This window comes from Pipistrellus hanaki (assembly GCF_964339955.1).
Source record: "Pipistrellus hanaki genome assembly, chromosome: 21".
Taxonomy (NCBI): Eukaryota; Metazoa; Chordata; class Mammalia; order Chiroptera; family Vespertilionidae; genus Pipistrellus; species Pipistrellus hanaki.
In genome coordinates, this window is record NC_140523.1 from 8,596,693 (window position 1) to 8,611,774 (window position 15,082).

General features: G+C 45.3%; 1 protein-coding gene across 4 annotated transcripts in view; it reads right to left on the reverse strand.

Annotated features, from left to right (window-relative positions):
* The window catches only part of SCAPER (S-phase cyclin A associated protein in the ER), a 160,606-nt gene extending 146,013 nt beyond the window's left edge, over positions 1-14,593 (reverse strand). For 2 of the 4 annotated variants that reach the window (XM_084869027.1, XM_084869026.1), the window contains exons 1-4: positions 14,497-14,590; positions 9,625-9,678; positions 6,345-6,462; positions 3,249-3,319 (exon numbers count right to left, since the gene is read on the reverse strand). In XM_084869027.1, coding sequence (XP_084725153.1) covers positions 3,249-3,319; positions 6,345-6,462; positions 9,625-9,666 — 231 coding nt within the window. In that variant the 5' untranslated portion in view covers positions 9,667-9,678; positions 14,497-14,590. Of the gene's footprint in view, positions 1-3,248; positions 3,320-6,344; positions 6,463-9,624; positions 9,679-14,496 lie in introns of those variants that run through there. The other 2 variants (XM_084869028.1, XM_084869025.1) reach the window with 2 other exon arrangements.
* Positions 14,594-15,082: the final 489 nt, after the last annotated feature.

Here is a 15,082-nt window from a genome sequence, read left to right on the forward strand (position 1 = left end):
GGAGAAATAAAGACTTTCTCCTACAAAAAAAAAAACAAACAAAACAAAACAAAAAAAAACACTGATGGAGTTCACCACCATAAGACTTGGCTTCTGCTCTAGCCGGTGTGGCTCAGTGGATAGAGCGATGGCCTGTGGACTAACGGGTCCCAGGTTCGATTCTGGTCAAGGGCACCTACCTAGGTTGTAGGCTCTCCCCCAGTAGGAGGCATGCAAGAGGCAGCTATCCAATGATTCTCATCACTGATGTTTCTATCTCCCTCTCCCTTCCTCCCTGAACTAAAAATATATTTTAAAAAGACTTGGCTTTAGGATGCTGAAAGGAGCTCTTCTGCCAGAAAGGAAAAGACAAAAGTACACAAAGTCTGACAAGGCGATAGGGATCCTCAGAATAGAGTGTTAAAAACCTAATTACTGCCAAAACCGGGTTGGCTCAATGGATAGAGCATTGGCCTGCGGACTGAAGGGGCCCGGGTTCGATTCCGGTCAAGGTCATGTACCTTGGTTGCAGGCACATCCCCAGTGGGGAGCGTGTAGGAGGCAGCTGATCGATGTTCCTCTCTCATCGATATTTCTAACTTTCTATCCCTCTCCCTTCCTCTCTGTAAAAAAATCAATAAAATATATTTTAAAAAATAAAAATAAAAACCTAATTACTGCATAAAGGTTAAAGGGGGAAAGCATTAAAAATAACTATTGCTACTTCAATTTGGTAATGAACACATACCATAAAAATAGGTAATTTGCAACAACAAATACACAATAGGGGAGTAAGAAAAGGATGAAATCTGTATAGGCAAGTAAAAATAAGATGCTATCAGAAGAAAAAGGACTACTTTGTATGAACTACTACTTCTTCTTTTTTTTTTTAAATCAATTTTATTGATTTTGTACAGAGAGGAAAGGAGAAAACCCAAAATGGCAAGAGTACGGTTTCATATATCAATATCACCTTAAATTAAGGTGACCAGACGTCCCGTTTTTGGCGGGACTGTCCTGATTTTTTAACAATTTGTCCCGTGGCGTTTTAAAACAGTTCCAATTTTTGGAAAGAAAAATTGTTTTTAACAATTTGGCGGGACAAATTGTTAAAAATCGGGAACTGTCCCGCCTGGTCACCTTACCTTAAATGAAAATGAACTGAACTCACCAATCAAAAGGCACAGGATAGCTGGATAGATTAAAAAACAAGACCCAACAATATACTGCCTTCAAGAGACTCATCTCAGTTCCAAAGACAAACACAGACTCTAAGTGAAGGTGTGGAAAACGGTGCTCCAAGCAAACGGCATCCAGAAGAAAGCCTACGTAGCCATACTTTTATCACACACAAAAATGGACTTTGTAGATATGGGCATTATATAAAGGAGGCAACCAAAAAACAAAATGGAACATTAATATATAGATGCACTCAACTTAGAAGTAAAAATATAAAATAATTAACAACAGACCTAAAGGTATATATTTACAATAATAGTAGAAGACTCTAGCACCGCACTTAGACAGAAAGGCAAGAAAGAAATATTGGCCTGAAATGACATGAGTCCAGATGTCCTTCAATAGACAGATACAAAATATTCCATCCAGAAGTGACAGGATACACATACTTGTCAAGTGCACATGGACAGACCATATGTTGGGACACAAAGGAAGTCTCCATAAATTTAAGACTAAAATTACATCAAACATCTTTTCTGACCACAACGGTTTGAAACTAGAAGATAGCTACAAGAAGAAAAATGGAAAATCACAAATATGGGGAAATGAAACAACATGAACTGAACAACGAATGGGCCAATAAAGACATCCAAGGAGAAATCAAGAAATACATGGAGACAGCCGAAACCGGTTTGGCTCAGTGGATAGAGCATCGGCTTGGGGACTGAAGGGTCCCGGGTTCGATTCCGGTTAAGGGCATGTACCTTGGTTGCGGGCACATCCCCAGTAGGGGGTGTGCAAGAGGCAGCAAATCGATGACTCTCTCTCATTGATGTTTCTAACTCTCTATCCCTCTCTCTTCCTCTCTGTGAGAAATCAATAAAATATATATATTTAAAAAAAAAAGAAAAAGAAATGCATGGAGACAAAGGACAATAAAAATATGGCAACCAACGTCTATGGCATGGGGAGGGAGCCAAGGGCCATTTGGATATTTACTTATTTATTTTTAAATATATTTTATTGATTTTTTACAGAGAGGAAGGGAGAAAGATAGAGAGCTAGAAACATTGATCAGGTGCCTCCTGCACACCCTCCACCAGGTACATGCCTGCAACCAAGGTACATGCCCTTGACCAGAATCGAACCTGGGACTTTTCAGTCTGCAGACCCATGCTCTTTCCAAACTGGTTTCGGCCATTTGGATATTTATAACATCATTCAGAGGCCACACAAAATTATCAACCTAAAAATTAGCCTGCTATCTTTGGTCACACATTTAATCAACTCACCCCTAATACCTTGGCAGGGGTAGACTGAATCGTGAAGAAAGAGAAAATCTGAATAGATCGATCACTAGTAAGAAAAATTGAAACAGTAATCAATAACCTCCCCCAAACCGAAAGTTCAGGACCAGACTTCACTGGTAAACTCTACCATCCATTCAGACTTAATACCTCAATTTCATCATTTGTAAATGAAGATAATAATAATGCCTATGTCAAAGGATGATTATGATAAGCAAATAAATTAATACTTGTATTTAGTACAAGCTATGCACATAGCACTATATAAGTTTAGTTTTCTAGCCAAAACCGGTTTGGCTCAGTGGATAGAGCGTCGGCCTGCGGACTGAAGGATCCCAGGTTCGATTCCGGTCTTGGTTGTGGGCACAACCCCAGTGGGGGTGTGTGCAAGAGGCAGCTGGTCCATGTTTCTCTCTCATCGATGTTTCTACAATAGCTCTCTATCCCTCTCCCTTCCTCTCTGTAAAAAATCAATAAAATATATATATTTTTTAATTTAGTTTTCTAGCCCTAGCTGACATTTCTCAGTGGTTAGAATGTTGGCACGTGCACCAGAGGGTCTCTCGTTAGATTCCTGGCCAAGGGCACATACCTGGTTGCAGGTCCGATTCCCACCCCAGATCGGTTGGGGTGAGTGAGAAAGGCAACCAACTGATGGATCACATCGATGTTTCTCTCTCTCCCCCTCCTCCTTTCCTTTCACCCTCTCTAAAAAATTAATGGAGAATAAATTGTATTTTATAACTAACGTAAAAAGTCGGTCAAGAGTTGCATATGCTTTACCTGTTTAGTTGTTTTATGAGTCCCCGGAACTGTCCTCTTCGGTTTCCCACCAGTTTGAAATTTAGGCTTCCCTTTAAGGCAAAAAGAAAAAGAAAAGTAAATATACAGATCAACAGACAGTATAAAACTGAACTACACTCCCATTTGACCCAGTGATCCCACTCCTAGGAATATATCCTAAGAAACCAGAAACACCAATCAGAAAGGAAATATGCACCCCTATGTTCATAGCAGCACAATCTACAATTGCTAGGATTTGGAAACAGCCCAGGTGCCCGTCAGCAGATGATTGGATCAAAAAACTATGGTACATCTACACAATGGAACACTATGCTGCCATAAAAAAAGAAGGAATTATCATAATTTGCAGCAACCTGGATGGAACTGGAGAACATCATGCAGTGAAATAAGCCAATCAATGAAAGAAAAACACCACATGATCTCACTCATTTATGGATAAGGAACACTATAAACTGATGACCAAAAAGATATAGAGACAGTAAAGCAACAAGCAGACTGTCAAATGACAGCGGGGAGGGGAGGGAGATATGGGGGAGATAAGAGATCAACCGAAGGACTTGTCTGCATGCATATAAGCATAACCAATGGATGCAAAATTCTGGGGAGGGAGGGCATGTATGGGAGTAGGGGGGGGGGAATTGGTAAGATATGTACACATATAATACCTTAATAAAAAAAAAGAAAAATAAATAAAACTGAACTATACAAATCATTCGGGCATATTAACACATAATCTCCTTCTATTCGTCGTCAATCTGAACTACAGCTATAACAAAAAACAAATTTCCAAGATCCCAGCTTCCTCAGAACAGGAGTAAATCAACTCCTTAAAGAAGTCAGATTTTCTGACAACTTAAAAATAAGGTCAAATAAAAAAACTGCAAAAAAAGAATTGTTTGTTTCATGAGTGAAAAAAGGAATAAATAAATTTTTAAAAAATCAAGTTAGTGGTACTTCTCAACTTATATATACAGGTCTGAAAAACACTCATTTGAATTCAAACCGTCTTTCAACAATAACACTAGGAATACATTTTTTACAACATAAAACTCAGTATTTTCTGTTGTTGTTTTTTAATATATTTTGTTGATTTTTTACAGAGAGGAAGGGAGAGAAATAGAGAGCTAGAAACATCGATGAGAGAGAAACACCAACCAGCTGCCTCTTGCACACCCCCTACAGGAGATGTGCCCGCAACCAACGTACATGCCCCTGACCGGAATCGAACCTGGACCTTTCAGTCCGCTGACCAACGCTCTACCACTGAGCCAAACCGGTTTCGGCAGTATTTTCTGTTTTGATGAACTTCCCTGATGGATGATATACAGTTTCATTTTGGAACGGGAGGTTTTTTTTTTTTAGTTGTTTGTATTTTTGCAGTCAGACATCTCTCTCTCACTTGTTCTTTTTAAAAAATATATTTTATTGATTTCTTTTTTTACAGAGGGATGAGAGAGAAACATTGGTGAGCAGCCTCATGCACACACACCACTGGCAATGTGCCCGCAACCAAGGTACATGCCCTTGACCGGAATCGAACCCGGGACCCTTCCGTCCGCAGGCCGATACCCACTGAGCACTAGGGCTCTTTTTTTCTTTTTTATGAAAGACACCACCTCCTGCCCTGCCCAGAGCGCCGGCCCATGCACCGAAGGGCTGCAGTTCGTTCCTGGTCAAGGGCAGGTACCTGGGTTGCAGGTTGGATCCCTAGCCCTGGCGGAGATGTATGGCGGGGAAAACAATCAGCATGTCTCTCTCCCATGCCTGTTTCTCTCTCTTTTGCCTCCTCTCTTCCATTCTCTCTCTCTAAAAAAAAAAAAATAAATAAAATAAAATTGAAAAACTGAAACCGGTTTGGCTCAGTGGTTCGATTCCGGTCAAGGGCATGTACCTTGGTTTCGGGCACATCCCCAGTAGGGGGTGTGCAAGAGGCAGCTGATCAATGTTTCTCTCTCATCGATGTTTCTAACTCTCTATGCCTCTTCCTTCCTCTCTGTAAAAAAATCAATAAAATATATATATATTTTTTTTTAATGAAAAAAAGATCCTTGGATGAGGATTAACACCACCAACAAAAGAATAATCACAACACTTTCCTGAAACCATTTGCATATTAGGTAAAAAGGCAATGAAAAACTACTTGTTTAATGTATACTGATTTGCCTGAGAGGCCTAATGATAAGCAGTTTTTAGTCTATCTGCTGTTTAGGAATAATTATAGCCTTCTAATTTACAACAAAATAAAACTTATTTTTAAGATATATCATCACTGCCGAGACCGGTTTGGCTCAGTGGATAGAGCGTCGGTCTGGGGACGGAAAGGTCCCGGGTTCGATTCCGGTCAAGGGCATGTACCTTGGCTGCGGGCACATCCCCGATGGGGAATGTGCAAGAAGCAGCTGATCGATGATTCACTCTCATCGATGTTTCTAACTCTCTGTCCCTCTTCTCTTCCTCTCTGTAAAAAATCAATAAAATATATTTAAAAAAAAAAAAAAAAAAAGATATATCATCACTGCCCTGAGCAGTGGTTAGTGTCGGAGCACAGGCTCTTGGGTTCAATTTCTGGTCAAGGACATGTACCTGGGTTACAGGTTAGATCCCCAGCCCCAGCTGGGACAAGTGCGAGAGGCAGCCAATCTGTGTGTCCCTCTCACGTTGATGTTTCTCTCTCTCTCTCTCTCTCTCTCTCTCTGTCCCTCCCTCCCTCCCTCCCTCCCTCCCTCCCTCCCTCCCTCTCTCCCTTTTTACTTCTCCCCTCTCTCCCTCCCTTCCACTCTCTCTAAAAATCAAATGGAAAAAATATCCTTGGGTGAAGATTAACAGCAATAGCAGAAACCAGTTTGGCTAAGTGGATAGAGCGTCGGCCTGCGGACTGAAAGGTCCCAGGTTCGATTCCGGTCAAGGGCATGTACCTGGTTGTGAGCACACCTCCAGTAAGGGGTGTGCAAGAGGCAGCTGATGGATGTTTCTCTCTCATCGATGTTTCTAACTTTCTATCCCTCTCTCTTCCTCTCTGTAAAAAAATCAATAAAATATACTAAAAAGATTAACAACAATAAAAAATATACATACCGTCATCATCTTTGCTTTCTACTGGAACGCTCCAAGCAATAAGATTTCTTGCTGTCCGGCCCTCCTCTGCAACTATTCTCCTTACTTTGTCCTGGCTATTGGAGCGCTGGAATGAAGCCTATGCACAGAAGAGAGAATATTTACTGAATTATTAACCAAGATATAAAGTATATTTGGCAGAAAAATGCATTACTTATGTTTCTCAGAAAGAAATCACACTCTATTCATTTTTCATAATCCTATTCTTAAAGAAACATAAGTAGTAACTTAAGTAGAATAGTTTAAACATCTTAATCTAAGCAAGAATCAGGGTTTGAAATGCAATAAATGAGTCTCAGAGACTTCATAACATTATGTAGATTACTATCTCAAGCAGCGTTTTAACCTGGCTTCCTTTCTTCAAGACTTAAAAGGGAGACCTTTATAAAGGTTTGCTCAGGTATTAGATGTTTCAAAAAAAAGCAAACACCGGTTTTTAAGTTAAAAAATTTTTTTAAATATATTTTATTAATTTTTTGCAGAGAGGAAGAGAGAGGGATAGAGAGTTAGAAACATCGATGAGAGAGAAACATCTACCAGCTGCCTCCTGCACGCCCCCCACCGGGGATGTGCCCGCAACCAATGTATATGCCCCTGACCGGAATCAAACCAGGGACCCTTCGGTCCGCAGGCCGACGCTCTATCCATTGAGCCACACTGGCTTCGGCTCAAGCAGTGTTTTAACCTGGCTTCCTTTCTTCAAAAAGACTTAAAACTCATTATCTTCATCCAGAATCACAATGGTGCCACATGAAGACCTTTGCAAAGGTTTGCTCAGGTATTAGATGTTTCAAAAAAAGCAAACAGCGGTTTCAAGTGAAAATTTTTATATTTAACTCTTTCAACATGTAAATCTAACAAAGCAATTGCTCGTAATGCTCACCAAAGCGTCTACAGATTTCTGAAACTTATTCCTAGACCGGGGAGAAATTATTTTCACATATCTCTAAATGATTTCTACTTGTAAAAATCATACTCTTCACTCAAACTCTGGAACTGGTATCGAGCATTGCTTATTCATTTTATGCCTGTACCTACATATAAGTATCTCCCTGCCGAAACCGGTTTGGCTCAGTGGTAGAGCGTTGGTCTATGGACTGACAAGGTTCGATTCCGGTCAAGGGCATGTACCTTGGTTGCGGGCACATCCCCGGTGGTGGGTGTGCAGGAGGCGGCTGGTCGATGTTTCTCTCTCATTGACGTTTCTGGCTCTCTATCCCTCTCCCTTCCTCTCTGTAAAAAATCAATAAAATATATATTTTTAAAAAAAGTATCTCCCTTACACAGGAATTGAGAGAGAGGGATGCAGAAACTGAACTGGGACTCCCCAAGGCCACACGATGAGGGAACGAGAAGGAGGTAAAGCAGAGGCGAGATGCTGGGAAACCAGAGAAAAAAACATCTAATTCTTTCCAATGGCCACCCCAGGCCTCCCAAAGGAGGTTTCCAGGAATGAGAAGAAAAAAAAACCTATTTTGTAAAACAAAAAACAAAAAAATGGCTGTTCGGAATTTTCTGCTGTTTTTCGTAGATGGCCTCTTATTCTAAAAAAATAATAACAACAACAACTTTGCTTTCTAGTCTGCTTTAGCCTGCTTGAATAATGAATTAAATAAACTTAGCTGTCTGACCTTGTAGGCCAGAGACTAGATATGCCCATACTCTCAATGCCATGCCAGGTGCATTTTTTAATTGGACAGAGCTGTGTTGTTCTCAAGGCCAGCAGCGAGATAACCGCTGAGTGCACATGGGGTTGGCTCTTTAATAAAAAGGGAAGCTCTGCTTGCAGCCTTGCTTTAGAATTTGAATTCATTTTCTCTAAGCCCACCGCGGTGAATAAAGTGAATCTCTCCAAATTCTCCTGCATGGTTTGATCGTTCGGGAATTCTGCAACAGGAAGACCGGGCTCCCTGTGAACTCCATGCCCTCCTCCCCGGTGTGAGTGGCCCTGCTGAAGACGACTCTTAGGACGGCCTGGGAATGGGGTTAGAGAAGGGAGTGCGGCGAGGGGATCTGCCATCCACGCTCTCTGGGCGTTTCATCACACCGACCCCTATTCCAGCCCCAGAGAGCACCGGGCCCCACCTGCCAGCCTCAGGGGAAGGTGGCCTCTCAGAGAGCTGGCTGGGGCTTGCGTAGAAAAGCAGGTCAAGCCGAAACCGGTGTTGCTCAGTGGTTAGAGCGTCGGCCTGCTGACTGAAAGGTCCCAGGTTCGATTCTGAACAAGTGCATGGACCTTGGTTGCGGGCACATCCCCAGTAGGGGATGTGCAAGAGGCAGCTGATCGATGTTTCTCTCTCATCGATGTTTCTAACTCTCTATCCCTCTCCCTACCTCTCTGTAAAAAAATCAATAAAACATATTTAAAAAAGAAAAAGAAAAGAAAAGCAGGTCAAGCTGTTGGCATGGACTAATGTGTATCTTTTTTGTTTTTTTTAAAAGATCACAGATTTGCTGGTTGTTTTTGTTTTTTTATTGATTTTTTATTTTATTTTATTATTATTTTTTAAAATATATTTTATTGATTTTTTTACAGAGAGGAAGGGAGAGAGATAGAGAGCTAGAAACGTCGATGAGAGAGAAACATCGACCAGCTGCCTCCTGCACACCCCCTACTGGGGATGTGCCCGCAACCAAGGTACATGCCCTTGACCGGAATCGAACCTGGGACCTTTCAGTCTGCAGGCCAACACTCTATCCACTGAACCAAACCGGTTTCGGCCTGATGCGTATCTTTTTAAAATTAAGACAAAAAGGAAGCTGGCTTCCACCTGTTTATCTGCCCCAGGTCCCACAGATGGCAGGAGTGGGGCTCTCAGGTTGAATACTGCATTCACAGTTGTTCATGCTGTTACTGTGCTTCAAGACAATATGTGCCCTGGAGGAACTTGTATGTGACAAATGTTACATCGAAATAGATAATAAATAAAAAAACAGGTTGGCCCCTCTGGTGTGGGGGGTGGCTCAATGGTTTGAGCCTCAACCCAGGAAGCAAGAGGTCACCGTTCGATTCCCGGTAAGGGCACATGCCTACGTTGAGGGCTTGATCCCCAAAATGGGATGTGCAGGAGGCAGTCAAACAATGATTCTCTCTCATCATTGATGTTTCTATCCTTTCTCCCTTCCTCTCACTGAAATCAATAAAAAACGTTTTTGTTTTTTTAAATGGGTGGAAGAAAGAAAAGAAAGAAAGAGGCCAAAAAAAGCTAAGGTTAGTGTTTGAGGTAGTTTGATCACTTACCATCATTCTTTCATTCCCTTCTATGCCAAGCTCATTTACCATGGGATATGACTCCTAGAATTAAAAAAAATAATAATTATTACACACACACACACACACACACACACACACACACACACGTAGTCATAACATTGTCAGGAAATCGTATTTATTCATAAAAAGATAAAAATCTCGCCGAAACTGGTTTGGCTCAGTGGATAGAGCATCATCCTGTGGACTGAAAATTTCTGGGTTCGGTTCCAGTCAAGGGCATGTACCTTGGTTGCGGGCACATCCCCAGTGGGGGGTGTGCAGGAGGCAGCTGATCGATGTTTCTCTCTCATCCATGTTTCTAATTCTCTATCCCTCTCTGTAAAAAAATCAATAAATATAGTTTTAAAAAAGATAAAAATCTCATCCAAAGTTTCTAATTAATTTAACAACAAAAAATTGCTACTTTATACTGCCTGTTTCAATATAATACAGCATGCTGAAAATACTCCATGTTCTCAAAAAATGCAATATAATGGGACAGTGTTAATTATAGAAGTAGCCCACCAGAGCCCAACCCAGAGACTTCAGGGGTTTTTTTTTGTTTGTTTGTTTTAAAATATATTTTATTGATTTTTTATAGAGAGGAAGAGAGATGGACAGAGAGTTAGAAACATTGATGAGAGAGAATCATCAATCAGCTGCCTCTTGCACACCCGGCACTGGGGATGTGCCCGCAACCAAGGTCCATGCCCTTGACCGGAATCGAACCCGGGACCCTTCAGTCCACAGGCCGACGCTCTACCCACTGAGCCACACCGGTTTCAGCAAAGGTTCAGGTTTTTTACTGCCATCTACAGACATACACACAAGCACTTTGTATCCTGACACAGTTTACACACGTTTAAAACAAGTTCATGAAGTAACCTTTATCACTGTTATGTGAGATGTACTCTGATAGTTCCTTCTCTTTTCTATTTTTTTTAATTGTTGCTTTCACCGAATTGGTTTGTGACCCACTAACAAATCCCACCCGGTTTACAGAGCACTGTGAACTCCTCAAAAAGACTCTTTTCCTCAGGACGCATGCTTGTGCCTTTTCCATCCCTTCCCCCTTTCCTCTCCCTCCCATACCCTTAAAAAAAGAAAAGAAAAAAAAAAGCCAAAACCGGTGTGGCTCAGTGGATAGAGCGTCGGCCTGTGGACTAAAGGGTCCAAGGTTCGATTCCGGTCAAGGGCATGGACCTTGGTTGCGGATGCATCCCGGGGGTGGCGGGGTGGGGAGGGGGAGGTGTGCAGGAGGCAGCTGATCGATGACTCTCTCTCATCGATGTTTCTAACTCTCTATCTCCCTTCCTCTCTGTAAAAAATCAATAAAATATATATATTTTTAAAGTGAGATTTTATCATATAATTGCCAATTACATAAGACTCTCCACAGAACAGATCCCCCTTTACAGGAAACCTAGTTAACGTGGCCAGACCTTTGTGCAAAGAAATCCAAAGCGGAGGAACCAGACAGAACACAAAGGGACGGGCGAGAGCTAGAAAGAGCGGCCTCGTCCTGTAAGAGGAGCTAATGAGCAAAGAAAAGCAAGCTGCGATCAGAGCCAAAACTGTGGGAATGAGAGCCGAGACCTTTATCCTTTGTCACGTGAATCTGCTCCTTATAAATGCAGCACCTCTTACCACCATGTGCCCACCATCCAGAACTGAAATATATTGCTGACACATACACATAAGGAACTGTGTGACATGGAAATTGGGTCTCAAAAGAACTGTTGGCCCAGATAACCATTATTGCCTGTCTCATTTTTGATTCTTTTAAGTGTATTTCCAGTAGGACATGATCTCACGCATCCAGGGGAAATGGTGAACAACATAGACTGACAAACAAGAACAGACTCAGAGACAAGGAGCCATGGGTCAGATGGTTGAACTTCAGAGGGAGGGTGGGGATAAAAGGGAGAGATCAGCCAAAGGACTTGTGTGCACACATAGGAGCCTAACCAGTGGTCAGGGACAATAGGGGGGTGGGGACATTTGTGGGGAGGGATGGGGGATTGGAATGGGGGGTTGAGGACAAATATGTGATACCTTAATCAATAAAGAAATAAAATAAAAATAAATGCAACACCTCCAATGAAAACATATGCCCAAACAGTTTATGTACAAGCACTCATAGCAGCATTATTCAAAATAGCCCCAATGTGGAAATCAACCAAGTGTCCACAACGGATGGATTTTTTAAAAAGAAGAGTATCCATAGATGGAATATTAGTCAGCCACAAAAAGGAAGAATGTGCTTATACATGCTGCAACATGAATGAACCTTGAAAACATCAGCTAAGCCAAAACTGGTTTGGCTCAGTGGATAGAGCGTCGTCCTGTGGACTGAAAGGTCCCAGGTTCGATTCTGGTCAACAGCATATACCTTGGTTGCGGGCACATCCCCAGTAGGGGGTGTGCAGGAGGCAGATGGTTGATGTTTCTCACTCTCTATTCCTCTCCCTTCCTCTCTGTAAAAAAAATTCAATAAAATATATATATTTTTAAAAACTGTCTTGTGGAGCGAACGCGAATAAATGCCCACCAGCATCCAGACCAAATTAAAATTTAGGGAGCCTTTAATAACAGGCCGGTTGACCGCTCTCTCTCCACGCCGAGAGCCCCGAGAGCAGCCCTGACCCTTTGTGAACGATCACTTTTTTTTTTTTAATATATATTTTTAAAAATATTTTACAGGGAGGGCGGGAAAAGGATAGAGAGTTAGAAACATCGATGTGAGAGAAACATCGATCAGCTGCCTCTTGCACACCCCCTATTGGGGATGTGCCCACAATCAAGGTACATGCCCTTGACCGGAATCGAACCCGGGACCTTTCAGTCCCCAGGACGACGCTCTACCCACTGAGCCAAACCGGTTTCGGCTGAACGACCATTTTTTAAACCTGTTCACTACATCCTGTTTTTGCAGAGCAAACAATTTAAGACAAAGTAGTTCTTCTTAGGTAATGTCCACAGGTCACTGCCAGGGTCCTGGCGCCTGGTGGAGTAAGTAACTGCATCCCGTTATCAGGAAAGTTGACAGGGATCTGTCTTGTAAAGCTGACTGGCCGCCTGTTCTCAAGAAAACGAACAATAATTTACCCTGGGAGGCTATTTTGTTAGTTGCAGCTGGGATTTATGGCCACGAGTCGACTAGGAGAAAGCGTGTTCAAAAATTGCCACTCACGAACAACTGAAACCCATTTATCCTGATTCCCACCACTTGTGGGTCTCATTAGAGCACTCATCACCTTCCATGATTTACTTAGTTGATGGAGTGTCCCATCTTTACCAACAAGAATGCAAGCTCGCTGAAACCGGTGTGGCTCAGTGGGTAGAGCGTCGGCCTGCGGACTGAAGGGTCCCAGGTTCGATTCCGGTCAAGGGCATGGACCTTGGTTGTGGGCACATCCCCGGTGGGGGGTGTGCAAGAGGCAGCTGGTAGATGTTTCTCTCTCATCGACATTTCTAGCTCTCTATCCCTCTCCCTTCCTCTCTGTAAAAAAAATCAATAAAATATGTTCAAAACAAAACAAAACAAAACACACACAATAAAGACAAAACATTCTTGTTTAAAAAAAAACAAACCATTTTTAAAGTCTATGTTGAAAATGCTCGAGCCATAGTCACGAAAGTTAGTATAAATGCGTATAAATTAGTATGCACTCTTCATGGTAACATTGATACTTTCAGGCATAACCCAGCGGGTGGACGGACCAATAGGAAACAGAAGATCGCAGCTCAAGGGAGTGGGAGGGAAGGAAGGAGAGGACTCGGCCTTGGTGGGGGGCTCGCTGAGGACAGTGCTCCCAGCTCCCCAGACTCCTCCAGGTCTCACTACCAACCAATGTACCAGACGGAAAATACGTTCCTTCTGACAGAGGAGGCAGCCAGGCCCGGAACATCACCCATCTGCGGGAAGGCAGGGACCGCGCTGGGATTCAAACCCCCATCCGCCTGCCCTGTAAGTCATCCCATCACACCTGCTCCCCAAAGACACTGGCCGGACCGTGAAAGGCGGGAAAACACCAGTTCCTCACCGGGTACTTATGATCCAGACCATCGACAGGTGGCATAAATAAGCACCCCGCACATTAAGGAAAGTCCTAATTAACAGGGAAAAAACAAGAGCCAGAGCATAAACCAGAATATAAACCAGAATATAAACCAGAATATAAACCAGAACCTAAACCAGAATATAAACCAGAGCATAAACCAGAGCCTAAACCAGAATATAAACCAGAGCCTAAGCCAAAGCCTAAACCAGAGGGCTATCACGGTTCCACTGCTAGCTTCAAGTCTGGACGCTTCGCCCCACACCTCCCACGTGCCCGCAGGTGACGGGAGAACCCTTCAGCCTCAGTTTCCCCATTTTCACCCGAGCACGCTGCCACCGCCCTCTGCACCGCGGCTGTCGGGGGCGTGAGGTCGCGCTGGAACCACCGCCGTGAGCCGCACGGAGGGAGGCACCCAGGCGCGGCCGCCCCCGCAGCGCCCCCCGGACAATAACCCGCACGGACCGGGGAAGGAGGCCGGGGAGCAGGTGCGGCGGCCGGCGTCGCCTCCCCGCCCGCCCGGTGCAGCGCGGCGGCGGGCGCAGGGCGCGGACAGGGCGCGCAGCTTGGTCTCCGGCCTCCGGGCCCCGGCCCTGCTCCCCGCGGGGCGCCGGGCAGCGCAGGGAGCCCGCCGGCGGCGCCATCCCCTGTCAGCCCGGGACCGGAGGCCGCGTCAGAGCCCGGGGAGCCCCTCAGCCCCCGCCCGCCTCGCCGCGGCCCCCCAGGGGACCCCAGCCCTCCGGCCGCCGCTCCGGGCCCCCCGCCCGCAGCCCGCAGAGGGAGGGGAGGGGGGGCGTACCCGGCCGCCCCGCCGGGCGCTCCGCGGCGGCGTCCCGCCCAGCCCGCCGGTCCAGAGGCGGGCGCCCCTAGCTGACACTCACCGCGGCCGCCCAGCGCGGGAGGAGCCGAGCGTCCAGCCGGGAAAGGGCGGGGCCGCGCGCGTCACGTGATCTGCCGGCCGCCGCGCGTGCGCAGTCCGCTCGCCTGGGAGGGCGGGGAAGGCGAGGGGGGGCGTGGGGGTTGGGGGGGGCGGTGATGGGGCGGGGAAGGCGGGGGTTGGGGGAAAGGGAAGAGGGGGCGAGGAAGGGGCGGGGGTTTCGGGGGGCGGGGAAGGCGGGGGGGCGGTTCGGGGGGCGGAGAAGGCGGGGGGGGGGCGGGGAAGGCGGGGGGGGGGTGGTTGGGAGCGGGGAAGGCGGGGGGTTGGGGAGACGGGAAGGCGGGAGGTTCTGGGGAGCGGAGAAGGCGGAGGGTTGGGAGGACGGGGAAAGGGGCGGGGGTTCGGGGGGCGGGGAAGGCAGGAGGGGGTTCGGGGGCGGGGAAGGCTGGGGGGCGTTCGGGGGCGGGGAAGGGGCGGGGAAGGCGAGGGTGTTGGGGGGAGGGGAAAG